At 38.3% G+C, this 19,020-nt stretch overlaps 1 protein-coding gene across 7 annotated transcripts in view; it reads right to left on the bottom strand.

Annotated features, from left to right (window-relative positions):
* Window positions 1-967: 967 nt before the first annotated feature.
* Window positions 968-19,020, bottom strand: part of ADGRG6 (adhesion G protein-coupled receptor G6) — a 153,857-nt gene continuing 135,804 nt past the window's right edge. For 5 of the 7 annotated variants that reach the window (XM_061428151.1, XM_061428153.1, XM_061428148.1 and 2 more), the window contains 3 exons: window positions 10,953-11,054; window positions 9,743-9,895; window positions 968-4,073 (listed from right to left, as the gene is read on the bottom strand). In XM_061428151.1, the coding sequence (XP_061284135.1) occupies window positions 3,895-4,073; window positions 9,743-9,895; window positions 10,953-11,054 (434 nt within the window). In that variant the 3' untranslated portion in view covers window positions 968-3,894. Of the gene's footprint in view, window positions 4,074-6,571; window positions 6,618-9,742; window positions 9,896-10,952; window positions 11,055-19,020 lie in introns of all 7 variants that reach the window. The other 2 variants (XM_061428152.1, XM_061428155.1) reach the window with 1 other exon arrangement.

The raw sequence follows: 19,020 nt of genomic DNA, 5'->3' as shown, positions 1-19,020 counted from the left end.
GAAGCAGAAAAAGAGAACAGTTAAGTATTATTCCTTGATATGAAGAGGGAGGGAAGGAAGAAAGAAAGAGGGGAAAAAGTGAGAATATGAGGAAAATTGGGGGAAGCAGAAAAGGGAGGGAGGGGGACAGAAAGAGGGAGAGAGAGACAGTACTTTTATATGAGAAAAATAGAATGTTACTCAACTGGAAACACAGGCATTCTTCCAAAACACTATGTTTGCAAAGCCCAGTTCCTTCAGATTTCAAAACACTACAAACACAGATTGGTCTGAAAATCAATAAGTGTTTCCCACCTACTTCCCACTGCTGCTCCTCTAGCTTCAACCTGCTATATGTGACTGGAGATGAAGCTTCACCAACTGCTTGCCTGTTTTCTTAACATGGCTTGGCCAGGAGTTATGAAGTTGGCTCAGAAGACCTGAGTTAGCAGTGACCAGCCAACACGCCTCACAACTTAGCACTAAGTAGGGCCGTGAGCCAAATTGGGCCTTGGCTCTCTGCAGAAGAGAGTTATCCTAAATAATCACAGCAAAGGAAGTGAGGAGGTCCTGCTCTCATCATTCAAGTCAAGTTGGCTAAATTCTGTCATTTTCTAAACCTCCCACAAAGAAAACAGTGACTATAAATGTGAAAAAAAAAAAATCCTAAGACCAAACTTCTATGTCATATTATTGATTTGGTTCCCTTTTCAGAAGGCTGAAGACTTCCCAAAAAGGAAACCTACATTACTTTTAATTTGCCACAGAGCTTGGCTTTGCATCAGTCATCTCAAGAAAATCTAAGAACTTCAAAATGCATTAATCCCCAGTGAACTAGATCTTTCTAAAATATTCATTCTCAGTGTTTTGGCATAGTCACCCCATGTCACTAGCTTAATTGGTGGCAGGTTATTTTCCAGTTGTCAAATAATCTTTTCCTATTTAAGAGGCAGAAATAAAAACAGTCACTCATAAAGGAATTCAATAATTTGGATCACAAACAACATAGGCATTTATTTGAAAAACATTTTCCATTTAAGTAAAACGGCAAATCAGCTATAGTAGCTTCTTTACTGCTTATTCTAATCTGCACTCACAGTCATTTTTTATTCATCAAATTCAGAGATACTGCTACAGAAAACTCTTTCACAAAGTATTTAGAAAAATATATATACAGTCTCTCTGATAGAAAGTTAATTAAAATAACAAAGCCAGGCAATATAAAGGTAAGATATAAAACAAGCTCACATTTATAAACACAAATAAATAAATATGTACAAAAGAGTCTATGCCAACATTAAACAAACAAAGCTTTACAATGCACGTCATGGTGACAACAATGGAAAACATATCGGGATCCTAGACTGACTCTAACATAATGTAGTTTACAAAAAGGAAAATGAGGAAAATTAAAAAACAACAAAAACTGAAACTCTTTTTCAACTCTCTTCCAACCCCAGAGAGTCTTAAGTTGATATTATTCTCAAAGTTAGGCTAAAATAATTTTGGCTCCAGAGCTAAATTCCTGAAGTTCTGTTCTGAGGGGGCTAAATGAAGGTGAGAACTACATGTGTAGAACTCAAGTCCACTTGCAAATGTTTCTATTCAGCTGTTTCTCCATTTTTTTTTTTTTTATCCTTACCCGATTACTGGAAATTTCTAAAGTGGAGCCGATACTGTTGTCAAATATGAAAAAAACATTTTTCCAAGATCTGCATGAATATGAGTAGAAATCAAAGATATTTTTAAAGTTCTCACTTTAATTACTCATAACTACATAAGCACTTTGGGTAGAAATCTCACAGTTGAAAGCTAATTAAATTCTATCATCTCTAAGGCTTGGAGGAGAGTATATGAAGATTCAGTGACTAGTTAACTTTCATCTAGATGTAACCTCTGCCCAAATAGCAGCCTGTTAACATACATGCCTATGGAAAACAATGTGACTCTGCTGTAGGGAATCTTAGTAACCTCAGATTTACTATCTTTCCCTTCTGTCTATACCCTTCTCCTGGGAAGGCCAGGCTGAGCCATGCTTTTATCTCCCAGAACAGGGTTCCAGGATGCTACAAAATGGAATGGTATGAAAACTTATTACCACATCATCACCTGTTTGGGTTTGCCAAAAACCTTCATGACTGAGGATGAGCGGAAGGTGAGACGTCCCTTGGTTGCTGTGCAGTCTGAGAGCTTTCCTATGTCTCAAACTAAGGGCTACCTGCTTCCGGCACAGAGGGAAAGGTCCCCAGGTGCTCAGTCTGGCTTCTGCCTTTAAGCAGTTTCGTTCTGCCAGAATGTCTCATCTTCTCACTTAGGCTGCTTCCAGAACCTGAAACATCTCAGATAACTCAGAGCAAATGTAAAGGTACAGCACATATTGAGACCAATTTCTAAGAAACTGGACACTCATCCATCATTTAAGAACAATTAAAATGTAGTCTCCTATACATTCACTAGCAAGCACATTACTCAGGATAGTCTGAAAGTTAGGCTAAAAGCTGCTTAATATTATGCATGGCTTATATGCAGAAATCTAATCCATAAATAACACCCCATCTATCTTGCCAGATCTCCTCTGGCTCTCATAATCAGAGGACCTATATACAAATAGTTTTCAGACTGGTAAGTGTAGACCCACATGTTTATATATTATTTTGATTATGATAAGTCACCCACCTAAGTCTCAGTTTATATTCTTTGGAACAAAACTCTTGAAAGAGGAAGTAAGAGGCTTTTCATTTGTGCAAATGGAAATATCTTAAAAGTCTCTGGAGCTATGACAAGACCATAGAGTCTCAATAGTTGTTTTTCCCAAAAGGGCAAGACTGTTGTACACAGCATGCCTAATGGAAATTCCATTCCTCCCATGAACCCATGGCTCAATATACAGTAGAGGATCAAAAATAGAGGTGTAAGAAGTTCATTCTTCAACTGCTGTGAGGTCCACTGTAATGAAACCCCAACACTAAATTTGATTCAAAAGTATAGGATTAAATTATAATTAACAATGATGTTTAAGTTGTGTCTTGAATAGGATAAATGGAACAGCATGAGTTCGTATTAACTAGGTCAAAATTTGTGAAATTCTTTCTTTCTTAGGCACATAGTGCTCTTCATGGTTAAACATTTGCGATAATGGAAGATCCACCTTTCTGAACTTTGTCAGACATCAGTCTTTTGTCTCTGTAGTTAAAAGAGGAAATGCAACTGTATTCAGGGAAACTAGCAGAGATGGGACTTGTAGGCATCCAAAATAGTTTTAAATATTAGTATGCTTTTTTAAAGATTTTTTGGATGTGGACTCTTAAAAGTCTTTATTGAATTTGCTTCAATATTGTTTCTGTTTTATGTTTTGACTGTGAGGCATGGGGAATCTTAGCTCCCTGACTAGGGATCGAATCCACACCCCACCCTCACCCCCCATGTTGGAAGGCAAAGTCCTCACCAGTGGATCCACCAGGGAAGTCCCTATTAGTATGCTTTTGCTTGTTGAGAAAGATGATGGAGCAAATGGCCATATCCAAACCTAATTATTAGGTGGAGTGTGAATAAACTCTAAACTAAACTTTTCCATAGCCTGGCCTGTCCCTTGTCCTCTAACCTTAATATTTCACCTCCCAGCCCAAGTTCTGATTGGTCAATTCAATTATATATTTAAAAAACCCTATCCCCTGTGGGTACTGAATCATGCTGCTCTCAGTAGTGAAGTTTTAGTGATGGTGGAAACTCCCCCATGGAAGAAACACACTGAAAAGACAGATAGTGAATTTCACAAATGCCTTCTTCACAAAACACACTGGTCATATATATGCAGTTACCTAGGTAAGACCACGTTTACATCTGCTAGTTAAGAGTCTGATGCTTGCACATCTTCATGTTTGTGCAGACTGATTCCTCTTTCTTATATTACAGATATCAAAACTTTGTGCTGTGGCTGAAAGTGTCTGACATGATAATATTTTTATAGAAATTATCTGAATGAGGATTGCAATAACCCTTGACCTTATCAATGACCTGATGGACAGGAATGATCGATGTTTGTTCTCCATCAGCATGAGTCAGTTTTGATGAGGACTTGTCCATGGAAGCATTGTCTGAAAGAAATGATACAAGAAATTAGGCTGCAAGATGAGCTGGTGACATGCCTGAGGGCCATCGTTTTGGACACTCTATTTTGCACATTAAAGAAGATCACAAAGGAAATAGAGCTCTGATTCTTTCTTAGTTTCGATAGCAGGCAGCACTAAATTTTCATGTTTTTCATCTTCAAGGTGCATTCGTGCATATGAATGAATGTTAATATGCCTTCCAGTAATTTGTGGGGGTTTAAGAAATGTTCTTCTAAGTGGTATTTTTCAAAGAGCCAGTGAATAGAGTCATCAGAAAATTGAGGAAAAAATATGTATGGCAAATGGCTTGCACCAAGTAGTGACAGATTATATAACAATGAATTAAAACGTGCTGAAATATCTGTGGAAGAAACAATTAGATGTCTATGATATGTTTTTACAGTAATACAGAAAGGGGGAAATGTGTAGGTGGCTATGAGTTGATAGATTCAGGGGGATTTATTATATTATCCTCTCTACTTTTTATATGTGTTTGACATTTCATAATAAAATTGTTAATGAAATGTAATTTAAATAATTTTGGAAAAGAAAAGTGAATAAAAAACATAAAAGCTATTTTGAACACATTTTCTCATGGAAAAAACTTGTGAAATGAATGCAATATAGAAAAAAGGGCATCTTTTATGAATTATTTTTAAACTCTAGAATCCAAAATTATCTTTATCAGAAATATTTTAAGTATATGTTTTCATTAACTATGCTACAGTCTCAGAATAATGTTGTTGCTGGCAGCAATAAAATCATAGCAACTAACAGTAATAAAGGATTGCTAAATACATTTCTGTCCTAAATTTCTCGGTATCACATATTAAATATTATTTTCCTAGACCCATAGCTTTCTAAAATTGGCTCAGCCAATGCCTTGAAACTCTGTCGTGTGTGTGTATGTGTTAGTTGCTCAGTCATGTCTGACTCTTTGCGACCCCAAGGACATAGCCGGCCACCCTCCTCTGTCCATGGAATTCTCCAGGCAAGTGTTAACTCTGTTAAACACTATTATCTATAAATACACATGACTATCTTCATGTACCCTGTGAGTATCTTGTAAGTATCTGTCTTCCTCCCTCTCCCAACACATTTTGGAACAAAATTCTATCTTAAAATCAACTACAGAGATTCTACATCAGTGAAAGAGCAAATATGACCTTCTATAAAGTACTCCATCTCCTGCAGTTGTATCATCTCTATTCACTGTGGAAGAGGAAAAAATTCTATCATGAAAAACTGTGTCTAGAAATCATGGCTCAAAATGGAATGTTCACTCCACATGTTTTATGTTTTGAGTATGCTGGACCCAGTATGTGACTTAACGTTAAAAATCCATCCATAATTGGCAAAAGCCATTGCTATTGTATCTTGTTTTTGGAAATGACTCAAATTGTTCAACTGTGGTCTTGGTGTTGGAGCAGACACTAAATACAATGAAAGCTAAAATAAAAAATGGTTTGTCCATCTCACTGAGGAAGCAAGAGAGAACAGATGGTCTACGGGAAGAGTGAGCAGACTGAAGCATGGTGGGATGACCCAGGATGGGTGAGAAAAAGGCTCAGGGGTCATTATCTAAGGGTCCCTCCCCATTCAGCTCTCAGCAAGCTGATTGATTCTATGCTTTCCTTCCATTCACACATTCACTAGCCATTGGTTTTCTGTTGGGAATTTTTCTGTTTGTTTAAATCTCAATAATGAACAATTTGTACTTGATGTTTTTAGAAAACTCCACATCCTCAAAAAAACCTTCATAGATACATTCATTCTATTTCATTGACAACTTCCAGAGGCACACAGTTTTTAAAGATGTTGACCAGCTCCATTCCAAATATGTGACCCAATTTTCTGGATCTTCACAGTCTAATAAAGTAAAATTCTGAGCTAGGTCTGTGTTTCTACATATATGCTATTCCCAGTTTCTGCAATTCCCAGTTATAGTTATTATATTGTGGATAATATAGATTTTTGATTATTGCTATAAGTCTGAAAACCAGGGGCTAGGGAAATGAACTATTATTTAACTGATGCTGAAATTTCAAGCAGACAAAAGTCCTCAAAAAGCAGGCTTGGAATCGACAATTTCTCTTTTATGACTTCTGTGAATGTACCATGACATATCCAATAATTCATAAGAGCAGTGAAAAGGTAAAGAATTGTACTCCATTCTACAATGAACCTCTCAAGTACTGCTTTTTTTTTTTCCTGTTATATGACCCACTAACTCCAGAGCATGGTACATTTCCTAGAAGGAGCAGCTTGCAGATACCCACATGCAGAGAAGAGCCAGCCCAGCACACGACCATTTGACAGTTCAGAAATTCCAGCTCAATGCAGGACTGTCCTTGGGCTAGCTGAGAAGTATTGTAAAGAAGAAGCCATTTTGCTGGTGCAGCAAGAGTCTTAGTTTAATCCATGCAAATATTCTATTACCTTGCAAAAAAATTCATGCATTCAAAAAAGTAATAAAAGTTTACCTGAATGATCCACTTTTGTTGAAGGAATGATCTTAGAAGACATTATCTACAATTCCAAGAAATAAACCATCTAGATATCCATGATGATATGCAGCGACTTTCTACATACCCCAAGTGACCTAGGTATACCAGCAGTCCCACTGAGAACTGGCTAGGCTGCAGAAGACTCTTCATATGTCAACTGACTGGAATGATTATACCATGAAAGTCATGTCATACCATTGACTATATCCTTATACTAGTTAACAAGAACCTGTTTAACCCCAAATGTTTGAATAGAAATGATTAACATTAGTGAAGTCTTCAAAAATAAATATCCAAGCTTTTGAAACAGTAAAGCTTTTCTTTGGTATCCCCATTTCTACAGTCCCTTTTATCTTCTAGGCAGTTTTCCCCATGATGCTATTACCAAATATTTTATAATTTCAAAATGCCCTCTGTTCCAAAATATCTACCTGTTATCTTGTTTACCATTTTAATAGTGGTTTTTCAGGCTAGCTATTCTCAGTTATATTAAGAGGAAAATAATTCAATTGGGCTAATTCCTATGCATTCACAACTAACTTATAATGCATTAAGTATTTGGATTTTAAAGGGGAGACAAAATGAGTATCTAATCTTAAGGCTGATCAAATAAAGTATAAAATTCACTCATTATAAGTACAATAGAGCCTTGCATAATAGTTGGGAGTAGCGGGCACTACTTCCCGAACAACTGAAAATCTGAGTACAATTTACAGTTGACTCTCTGTGTCTGAGCTTCCTCAGTGTCCACAGTTCTGTATCCACGTATTCAGTCAACTGGGGATCATGTAATACTGTTTGTTGTAGTTAGTACTAAAAAAAAACCTATGTATAAGTGGACCTGCCCAGTTCAAACCGTTTTGTTCAAGGGTTAACTGTAAACAATATTTTATGCCAGGGAACTACCAATTAGGTAGACTAATTTATCTCATATTATATATCTGTCATCGTGTTTCTTACACAGGTGTTTCAAGCAAGAATGCAAAGACCTCTTAATTTTAAGGAAAACTGCTTGTGTGCAGGACTCTAGTACTCTTGCCTAGAAAATTCCATGGACGGAGGAGCCTGGTAGGCTGCAGTCCATGGGGTCACACAGAGTCGGACACGACTGTAGCAACTTAGCAGCAGCAGCAGCAGCAGCTTGTGTGCAGGACTCAAAGACTGCACCCCATTCTGGAATAGCTTCTATTTAATTCCCCAAAGTATCCCTAACTCCAAGAAACTTTAAGAACTGCTGTCCTAAGCTGCTCCAAGTTTTCAGATAGTCTTTAAAAATAATTGTATTTATTTATTGGCTGTACTGCATCTTCACTGTTGGGTGGGCTTTTCTCCAGTTGTGGCGAACAGGGGCTACTCTCCAGTCGTGCGTGGGCTTCCCATCGCAGGGGCTTCTCTGGTTGCTGAGCGCTCCAGGGCGCCCAGGCTTCAGTAGTTGAGGCACAAGGGCTCAGCAGTTGCAGTTCCTGGGCTCTACAGCACAGGCTCAATAGTTGTGGCACACGGGTTTAGTTGCTCCTGGGCATGTGGGATCTTCCCAGACCAGGGATTGAACCCATGTCTCCTGCAGTGGCAGGCAGATTCTTTACTGCTGAACCACCAGGGAAGTCCTTCAGATCTTTCTTTGACTAATTTTGGAATTAAAAAACTCTCTAAACATTCAAACTTTTTTCCGCAGTGCTATCTTGAATACCAGGCAGTGGGCACCAGAGTGGTACAAGCAGGGACATGTGGAAAGATTCAAATGTACATAAGGGTCATTTGAAATGCAAGTGTTATAATGTGAACATTTATACACACATCACGCAAATCACTCTTGCCAAATATGAATGTTTTTGGTGCCATTTTCTTCTGCCTACATTTACTAGCTAAACAAATACAAAACTTACAAGTCATTTCCATGACCTTTTATAAGCATCTTTCATTTAGAAAGTGCTGGATACTGAATGTTGAGAGCTGTTTGACCAAGGTTTAATTAGTATTGAAAAGTAGCATTTCTGCTATTTTCAACTGAAATTATTACAGGAGTATACCTTTTCACATTGTTCACTGGCTATCAAGGACTGCAAAATGGTCTTTGCAGGCATATGTCATTTTATTTCACTTCACTTTGAAGCCCTTCACAGACATTGCAGTTTTTATAAATCGAAGATTTGTGTTGTCTGCTGACAGTCAAGCACAGTTTTTAGCAATAAAGTACCTTTTTAAATTAAGGTATGTACATTTTTTGACATGATTGTATTACACACAAGACTGCAGTACAGGGTAAACATATAAGCATATATTTATATATGGTGCATATAAGTACTGAGAAACCAAAAAATTTGTGTGACTCTCTTTATTGCAATATTCAATATATTATAGTGGTCTGAAGCCAAGTTATCTGTATATCTGAAGTTAGCCTGTGTTTTCACAGTCTTCAGAATTTTTCACACACAGGCTTAATGTCAGAAAGTGCAATCATTGTAAATATCATGAAGATTTGGTAGATGAATAAAGATACAATGTTTCTCATCATCTGTATCACTTTCCAAACATAATGTTCCCTCTTTCATATTTAATCAGTAATATAGAGAGCAATCACCAATAACACTTCCAATGGTTAGGAACTTAAGTATCTTTTTTGATTGAGGTATAATTGACATATATCAGTATTAGTTTTAGGCATACACTATTATGATTTTATATTTGTGTGTATTTCAAAGGACTTAAGTCTTTCACATACAAGCTGGATGGTGTCTCTTCCTGTTTTCATTCCAACTTGCCAGGTAACTGTCATACTATGCTGAAATAATCTGCAAATCAATTTCTGTATTTTTTAAATAAAGATATAACTTTTAAAAACAAGATACCATACTTTTTCAGGAAAATTAAATTTTAAAGCAAATGAAGTTACAAAAATAATTGAGTTAATGACACTCTGACAATGTTGGTTCAATTTTGGTTGTAAAATTTTAAAAACAGGACAAAATATTCACAAAGGTGCTGAAGGTGCAAATAAATTTTGATTTTCCTAAGTCTAAAATAAGCACCCTAATGGGCACTGTGATCTATGAATATTTATGACATGACAGTTCTCACCACGAAAACATGATGGGAAGTGTCCCAGAGAATATCTTTACTAGCACTTTTCTGGCCAGAATGACTCACCGGTGTGGCTGTTCCTTTTGAAGTAAGTGGTAGAGCTGGATTTAGACTTGGATGTAAGGTAGGTTGAGTTAGAACCAATGGAGCTGGAGGACAAAGATTTTCCTAGATTATCAGAACTTTTCTTGATGATATTGGTAGCTGTCTTACTCCAATCTGAAAAAAATGACATCTCTCCATGAGTCTGCTTTAGAAGGGATATAGTCTGCCTCGAGGGCTTCCCTGGTGGCTCAGCAGTAAAGAATCTGCCTGCAAGGCAGGAGATGCAGGTTTGAACTCTGAGTTGGGCAGATCCCCTGGAGGAGGGCATGGCAACCCACTCCAGTATTCTTGCCTGGAGAATCCCATGGACAGAGGAGCCTGGTGGGCTGCAGCCCATGGGGTTGCAGAGTTGGACAAAACTGACTTAGCATGCATGCACACACTTTGCCTTGAAAAATCATCACCACATTATTTAAGTAACTGATTCATAGCATTGGATGTTCTGACACACTGGCAGTGAATCATACAAGAGATTGACATGTCAACAGTAACAACTCGAAGAAACAGAAAAGTTTCTTACTTTGACCTTATGTTTAAAATTCTACTTAATATCTTAAGGTTGAGAAGTAACCACTGGAGGGGTTTTTTTAAAGAGTAATATTTTTCTTCAGGGATTTTTTTATATTGAGAAAAATCTCTTTTGTCTAATAATGTAAATGAAGACTTCAAAAATATGGAAAGGTACATAGGGTACAGTGGATAACCGAGTTGTTAAATTAGACATAAAAACTTGAGCAACTCACTTAACCTATCTGGAACTCATGCTTCTTTGCAAAATAGAACAGTCAGGTCCAAGTCCTCCGGTCCCATGCAGTCTTAATAATCTAAGACTCCGACCAAGCATCTTTACACACTCCACCTTTACACCTTGCTACCACTGGGACTGGGTTGCTCTGACAATGCAAATGTGTGTGTACTCACATTTGCTTAGGTGTATCTTATTCTTTGTGATCCCATGGATCACAGGTTCCTCTGTCCATGGAGTTTTCTAGGCAAGAATCCTGGAGTGGGTTGCCATTTCAGGGGCTCTTCCTGATCCAGGTATAGAACCTGAGTCTCCTGCATTGGCATGCAGATTCTTTACTACTGAGCCACCTGGGAAGCCCAAATGACAAACACTTCTGACCACACTCTTAATGTAAAAAGCTCGATCACCAACATGCCCCTTTACCTGAGTTGTCTGCCAACCGAAATCTACCACAGCAGAGATGCCGTCTCCACTGTTTCTGAACATTCTCCTTCATAGCACAGTGGAAGATAAATATAAATAAGCCTGGGACAAAAGAAAATATAAAACAATTAGGCAAAATGACACATCGCTAAAGACAAATCTTACAAAACACATGGATTCTATTTTTTTTTACACCCAAATCACTAAGAAACAAAGATGGAAGGAATCTTTAAGTATGCAGCTGATGTTTTAATCCTTTAGAATAGAACACAGAGGCTCAGATAAAACTAGAACAATTACATGAATCTAATTCTGTCCTTGTTTTAATCAGTATTTGTTGTGACGTAACCTAAAGACTAATCTGAAATAGGCAATATTCACTTTAAGAGACACTTAATGTTTCCCTTATATTTGTTTTAAAATTATGTGAAAACATAGAGAAAATATCCATGAGCTCATCATCTATTTCAATTTGTGTATTCTGAGCTATTTTATGTAAGCATATTATTATAAGTCTGGGCCATAGAAAAGTGGTATTTTTACAAGTCAAAAATGGCCCCAAATCAGCAATTTCATGCAGCTCCACCTGACCTGCTTTAGTTTCTCAACATTTTAATGCGGAAGCATTTCTGTATTGTCAAGTGCTCTTCATATACTTACAGTTCGCCTGCATCGATCAAAAGCTGTATCACTTGTGCTTTGGGAGCCAGCCTCTTTTAAAATTTGCTTTTGCATTTTTACCTTCTCTTGGCTGCCTCAATTTCTACCTCTCTTCCTCCAAACTTGGTTATTCCCATTACTCACAAGCATATCCTAGTAACTCTCTTTTAAATAATCAAAGAATTTCTCCTTTGACCCCCAATCTTCTTCCAGCTTCTACTTCTTCATTCCCTTTCTCAACAAAACATCCAATGACTAACTTTTGCTGTCCCTGTTTTTTCTCATTTCTTTTCTTCTCAACCTGCTCTAAAGAGGCGACTATCCACATCTCTGAGGCCACTGTCCACATTTCTGAGACTGTCCACATCTCTGAGACCACTAAAACTGCTCCTGTAGATCACAGGAACTCCCCTACTGTTAATTCAGTTTTCTTTCCCATTTTACTAGACCTCTCAACAGTATTCAAAACAATTGATCACTCTCTCATTCTTGAAATACATCCTCTCTTTTTTAAAGATTTTTTTTTCCACGTAAACCACTTTTTTTTAATCTTTATTGAATTTTGTTATAACATCGCTCCTGTTCCATGATTTGGTTTTATGGCTGAGAGGCATGTGGGGTTTTAACTCCCCGACCAAGGACAGAACACATACTCCCTGCATTGGAAGGTGGTCTTATCCACTGGACTGCTAGGGAAGCCCCTTGAAATACAGTCTTGATACCATTTTCTCCTGTGGAGGGGGTGGTTTAGTCACTAAGTCATGTCCGACTCTGAGACCCCATGGACTGTAGTCCTCCAAACTCCTCTGTCCACAGGACTTCCCAGGCAGGAATACCAGAATGGGTTGCCATATCCTTCTCCAGGGAATCTTCCTGACCCAGGGATCAAACCCACATCTCCTGCATTGCAAGTGGATTCTTTATCACTGAGCCACCATCCCTGATGTTCAAAACAGAAGTGCTCTTCATCATTGCCCTCAAACAAATATATTAAACTCATTTCAGCTCAATAATTCGATAGTTCTTCCTTCAAACCTTTCCATAACAGGATCTTAACCTGCCATTCAGGTCTCAGATAAAACCCCTCAAAGAGGTCATCAACTGTTTCTCTTTATTTTTTTTGTCTTAGCCTCTGCTCACACATCCTTGCACACACCTATTCTTGCTATGGCACTGATCAGTACCTGATATTCTTGTATTCCTTATGTATTCATTTATCTCTTTGCTTGATTATCCCTTGCTAGTAAATAATGAGCTTCAAGAACACAGGGATGCTTGTCTATCTAATGCTGTACTAGCCATTCCCAAAATAATGCCAGGAACTAAGCAGGACCTCCATAAATGCTTTGTTGAATGAATAAATATAACCAAGATTAATCACTCATCTATTTTACATGAGATAATTTAATACACACATGTACATCTGAATGTCTTAAATGTGTTTGGGTGTAGGGGCTTAAAAACAGGAGTTAGCAGAACACAAGTTAAGGAGTGACAGGAATACAGTGAAAATATATTTAAGGCAAAAGTTTCTGAAAGGTATGCAAATTAGTTGCCAAGTAATGCCTTAATAATATACCATATTAAGCAGATTATCTACATAAGTGAGGGTATTCTAGAGGGTGCAAGGGCTTAAACTGAACCTGAAGAAAACTTTGGGTAGGAAGTTAAGGGGTTTCCAACAGAATAATCTACTCAGTGACAACTAAGCACTGCTAAGCAGGAGGCACTTTGTTTTAGGAGCAGGAAATTCCAAGGGGATGATCATTGTTTTCATGGAGCACAGGGTCTAGCATGGAACACCATAAAAGTGAAAAATGACTAAAGTACCTTTAATGGACATTAAGGCCTATCCATTCTTTTTGAGTATGGAGTATTCATCAAGAAAACTGTAAATTACACTGTAGCCTGTGTAACTGGAAAAGTGGGGCGAGTATTTAAAGTACTCTTATTTTACACGTACAGATAAATTTTCAAATGAGATCTAAGGCTGTGCTTTTACGTTCTATTTTTCAATATCTTAACTGAAAGTGGTCACAGTTTTACTCCAGAATAAATTACATTATTAAGAACGATTACAGAAAGGAATGTGCTGGATTTCTGCAGGTTAGACCCTGAATGCAGTGAGATGACCCTGGCTGATTCTCCTTCTCCGGGTTTGGCTTGTTTGGTTATCACTGAGTGGTAGACACTTACTTAGGAGGTGTTCCACCAATTTCTATTGAACCCAGGTCTCCCGCATTGCAGGTGGATTCTTTACCAGCTGAGCCACAAGGGAAGCCTGAGAATATTGGAATGGGTAGCCTATCCCTTCTCCAGTGTAGCTTCCTGACCCAGGAATTGAACCAGGGTCTTCTGCATTGCAGGCAGATTCTTTACCAGCTGAGCTACTAGGGAAGCCCTTATTATTGTTACCATATCATTTTATACATACTTATATAAGTAAAACATTATTATGTTATTTATTAATGATATTTTATTAGTAATAAAACAATCAGTGATGAAAATATATGCTAGTGACACAATTACTTGTCTAAGATGATATCAGATAGGATGGGGAAGTTCTAATTTTAAAAGAAAGCTCTACTAAATATGAATCAAACTTCAGTCTTTCAGAAAATAAACACACACACGCACACACACACACCCTTCCTGAGGGTCCCTGTGCTATTGACAAGGAGAGAAGCTGGGCTGGGGAGGAAGAACTGGAGACAAGAAACCCGCTTGCAGCCTGGCCTGGCCTGGAGCTCAGACACGACAAGTCTCAGAGTAGGGGAAAGATTTTCCCCCACATTCAAAACTCCACAGAATCAGGACCTAGCAGGTAGAGCTATCTTCCCAGGAAGTACAGAAGAGGCACTGGGTTTGGACCTCATCTTTACATTTTGATTGAATCTGATTGGGCTTCCCTGGTAGCTCAGGCAGTAAAGAAACTACGTGTAATGCAGGAAACCCAGATTCGATCCCTGGGACAGGAAGATCCCCTGGAGAAGGAAATAGCAACCCACTCCAGCATTCTTGCCCAGGAGATCCCATGGACAGAGGAGCTTGGTGGGCTGCAGTCCATGGGCTCACAAAGAGTCAGGCATGACTGAGTGACTAACAGTTTGGACCTCATCTTCACACTCTGACTAAATCTGATTGCCTTTTAAAGCCTTCCTACACCAACAACCCCCAAGACCCCAACCTGCTTGCTAACACAGAAAATCCCTTTAATTAGCACGCATGCTTTGTAATACAGGTGTACACAATATAGATTGTTTTTCCTTTTGAGAATCTTTCATGTGTTGAAGAGGTGATGGCAGCTTCCTAGTACAGGGAGCAGAATGCATGGAAGCTTGAGGTTAGGTCAGCACAGGTTACAGGTGAAGGAGTCAGAGGTGGACAGGGAGCTCTTTGACTTGGGTTGGATCTATTTTTGTGCACTGGGGCAGGATTTGCAGAATTTGTTGTTGGAGGTATTTTTGTCCTAGAGCTGAGAATATAGCTAACCGTGTGTTTCTTAAACAATTGTTTAACAAAATCACTTATCAGAGCTGGAAAAGATTACAAACTCTAATTAAGGACTTTGGTTCTCAGGTTTTAATCCTGGCCTTACTCATGCTTGGGATTCACACTGAGCAAATGACTTTTAGTAGACGGCAGAAAATGAAATTTGCTAGATGATGTTTCCCTTAACACTCAGAAGTTTTTATAAATGTCATATATATTGGAGAAAAAACTTCAGAGCATACATCTGGTGTTTTGAATAGTGAATAGTGAAGTCACTCAGTCGTGTCCGACTCTTTGTGATCCCGTGGACTGTAGCCTACCAGGCTTCTCTGTCCATGGGATTCTCCAGGCAAGAATACTAGAGTGGGTTACCATTTCCTTCTCCAGGGGATCTTCCCGACCCAGGGATCGAACCCGGTCTCTCGCATTGGAGGCAGACACTTTAACCTCTGAGCCACCAGGGAAGCCCCTGTGTTTTGAGGACACTGGGAAAGACCCAGTTCTGGATTTGCCTCCCTGATATTAAAGGCTTCCCTGGTAGCTCAGATGGTAAAGAGTCTGCCTATAATGCTGGAGACCTGGGTTCTATCCCTGAGTCGGGAAGATCCCCTGGAGAAGGAAATGGCAACCCACTCCAGTATTCTTGTCTGGAAAACCCCAGGAATGGAGGAGCCTGGGGGGCTACAGTCCATGGGGTCACAAAGAGTCGGACATGACTGAACGACTACCATATTAAGATGTGACTTATTTTGAGGCTCTGAGGCTGACCACAGTCATACAGAAGGAGGTTAAAGCTAAGAAAACTGACTTAATAATTTTTTAGATGGTACAGTGCTACTTTGTATCATAATTATACAGCATTAGATGACACTGCTTATTTTTAAGCAAACCTGAAAATACACATCTCCTGCACTGGCAGGTGGGTTCTCTACCACTAGTACCACTTGGGAAGCTAAGTTTAAGAGACATGTATATAAATTACATTCAAAATGTTATACTTCTCCAAAACTTTGTAATAGAAGTCATTTACATGCTCTGCTTCCCACAATGAATTGTGATGCTATGGGACAAAAGCAGATAATAGGCATGAGAAATCAGAATTCTTTGGGATAAATATATTTTAAATTTCCAAGGTACCATGCAGATTCTTCAGCCATGAGACAGAGTTCCATTTTTAAATCAGAATGGGACTCTCATAACAGGTTAGTTGACTATTTGTAGCAACTAGCCCTTTTCACATGTATTTAAATCAGTCTGGCAATAAATATTATCCCAAGATTATTTTAGGACAAAATATCCCGCTTAGAGTTCAGCCGTGGGAAATGTGGAAGGTAGCCACATCTGGAAGCATGCACATGCGGTATGGAAAGAAATTCTGAACACTGCAGGCGGGAGGAGCAGAAATGTAGCAGGAGCGCCAAGGGCACTTGGAGGCCAAAGTGAGAAAACAGAGGGCTGGTCCCTCTTCAGTCTTCAGGGTTTTTTTTTTTTTCCATCTACTTGTGGATCTTGGTGCCAGGAGCAGAACTTAAAATCACAAAACTTTATAGAGTTTTCCTTTGGCATCCAAAAGAATCTGTTTGACTTCTCATCTCCATCTCTGTTCTTTCTATCACATGTTTTCCCTTTGAGAATCTTTATATCAACCCACATGCCTCAAAGAGGCTCTTCATACCACCTGGAAAAATATGCTCTTCTAACTTTCTGGAAAGGGCTTTAAGCTGCAACTGGGGATCGGAATAATTGACTCTTACTCCTCCCAGTGCCTTTCAGCTTTATTTAACTGATCAGGGAGTAGGAAACACTGCCCATAAACGTTGGACACTAACACGACTGAAAAGATAGAATTCAGAGTTATAAAGTCTCTGCTTCATCTTGACAGGCTGTGCTAGTTTTACGACAACCCTTTTGGGGTGAATTCGAGCCTGGAAAACCACCACTCTGATGAATCCAAGCCAGTTCCTTTGCAATAGTTTCTTCAGCTTGATAACTGCCGTGATTTTTTATCATACCCATAAAAACCCAGATACTATGTTAGAGCAAGATAAAAAGTAAAACTTTCTTTGAATGAACAGATTCTTAACCAGTTCTATACCTGTTCATCCTTGTCTTCCTTGCACCTCCATTTTTCACTAACCAGAGGTATCTGCTCACTTTTAAAAATAATTTTGACCAACACATGAATAGATGATGTAATTTCTCATCTAAATGCTTTCTTCTCTGCAATCACCCTCTCTGTTTTGTTTTGTTTTTTGTCTTTTAACTTTACTGAGCCTTTCAATGGCTAAGTCAAAGATCTCTTGGTAAATGTCACATTGCACTTGAAATTATGTGGGCTATTTTCAAATGTTTTGATATTGATTTCTAACATAATACCACAGTGATAAGAGAACAGACTCTGTATGAAATTTTTACACCTTGTTTTATGTCCCTGGATATGTTCCAGTGTTTCCTGGTTTATAGTCTATGGGAAGTTAAATAGAATTTGTATCCTGCTGTTGTGTGAAAATTCTATAAATTATCTTAACTATGCTGAATTGGCCTACAGTGCTTTCCAGGTCTACTGTATCTTTCTACTTTTGTGCATATTCATTCTATAAATTTTTGAGAGTTTGATACTGAAACTCCAACTAAAAATCTTAATTTATCTACTTTAAAAAACAGTTGTAATATATAGTGGAACTATATGTAACTTTGTTCTGCATTTTCCAGAAAGTGAAAGTGAAACTCGCTCAGTCGTATCCAACTCTTTGCCACCCCATGGACTATACAGTCCATGGAATTCTCCAGGCCAGAATACTGGAGTGGGTAGCCTTTCTCTTCTCCAGGGGAATCTTCCCAACCCAGGGATCGAACCCAGGTCTCCTGCATTGCAGGTGGATTCTTTACCAGTTGAGCCACCCCAAGTCTCTTGTAAATGTGCTACCATACTTTCATACCTGTGGCGGATTCATTTCGATATTTGGCAAAACTAATACAATATTGTAAAGTTTAAAAATAAAATAAAATTAAAAAAAAATAAAATTGTAAAGAGAACAAGCAAAATAAATAAATAAATAAAAATAAAAAAGAAAGAAGAAAGAAAAAATAGCTTTTTTGAGTAAGGGTGTTGTAAGTATGTGGGTCCTGGTAGGAAGGAAAATGCAATGAATTCCACCTCGTCAAGACCTCCTGAAGAACCACACCATGGGCCAAAGCTGCTCCAAAAACACAGTAAAGGGACATCCAAGGGGGTGCTCTCCATGTCTAAACATGGAGTGAGAAACATTTGGAGAGGTCTCAAGTAGCAGGCTTGGGTTTTGATGTCTAGTTCTTTCACCTGCCTCAGAACACATTCAAGTAGAAAGTCTTTAAAAAAAAAAAAATCCCCTATCTAAATTGTTGACTTCATAACCATTATATATAGATTATATGGGCTTATGTTTAATCTTGGTCTCTATAAGTGCTATTTAACTACTTATTTGGGGGAAAAAAGATATCCTTAGCCTCAATATTTTGGCTAGAAATCGGGTGTCCACATAGAATTCATCCTCTTTGGTTGATTTTAGCAAAAATAGGTGACTTTCTGGGGCATTATAAAATAAGTAGCTAAAGGGATCTTCTCAGATCTTTAGCCTGATTATCAAAAGTGTTAAAAAAAAAAAAAAATGCCCAGGAATAGTTTCCCTTGGCTTTGAAAACAAATGCCATACAGTAAAATTTAGGGAAGCACATTTTGCATTCTTTTACTGGCCTAAAAACTCACTTTCAGTGAGTCTGGTGAAGGAAAACAAACAAACACCTTAAGTACTCATTTCCTAAACATTTCTTTACCAACTAAGGTCCATTAGCAATTCCAGCAGGCTCGTCATCAATATATTCTGATAAACGACCTAAGTTGATTTTTCATACCTGGATAGAAAAGATCCAGAAACAC

The sequence above is a fragment of the Bos javanicus genome, chromosome 9 (assembly GCF_032452875.1).
Source record: "Bos javanicus breed banteng chromosome 9, ARS-OSU_banteng_1.0, whole genome shotgun sequence".
NCBI classification, from domain to species: Eukaryota; Metazoa; Chordata; class Mammalia; order Artiodactyla; family Bovidae; genus Bos; species Bos javanicus.
Note: the sequence above shows the minus strand (reverse complement) of the source record. Positions and strands in the feature narration are given on the sequence as shown.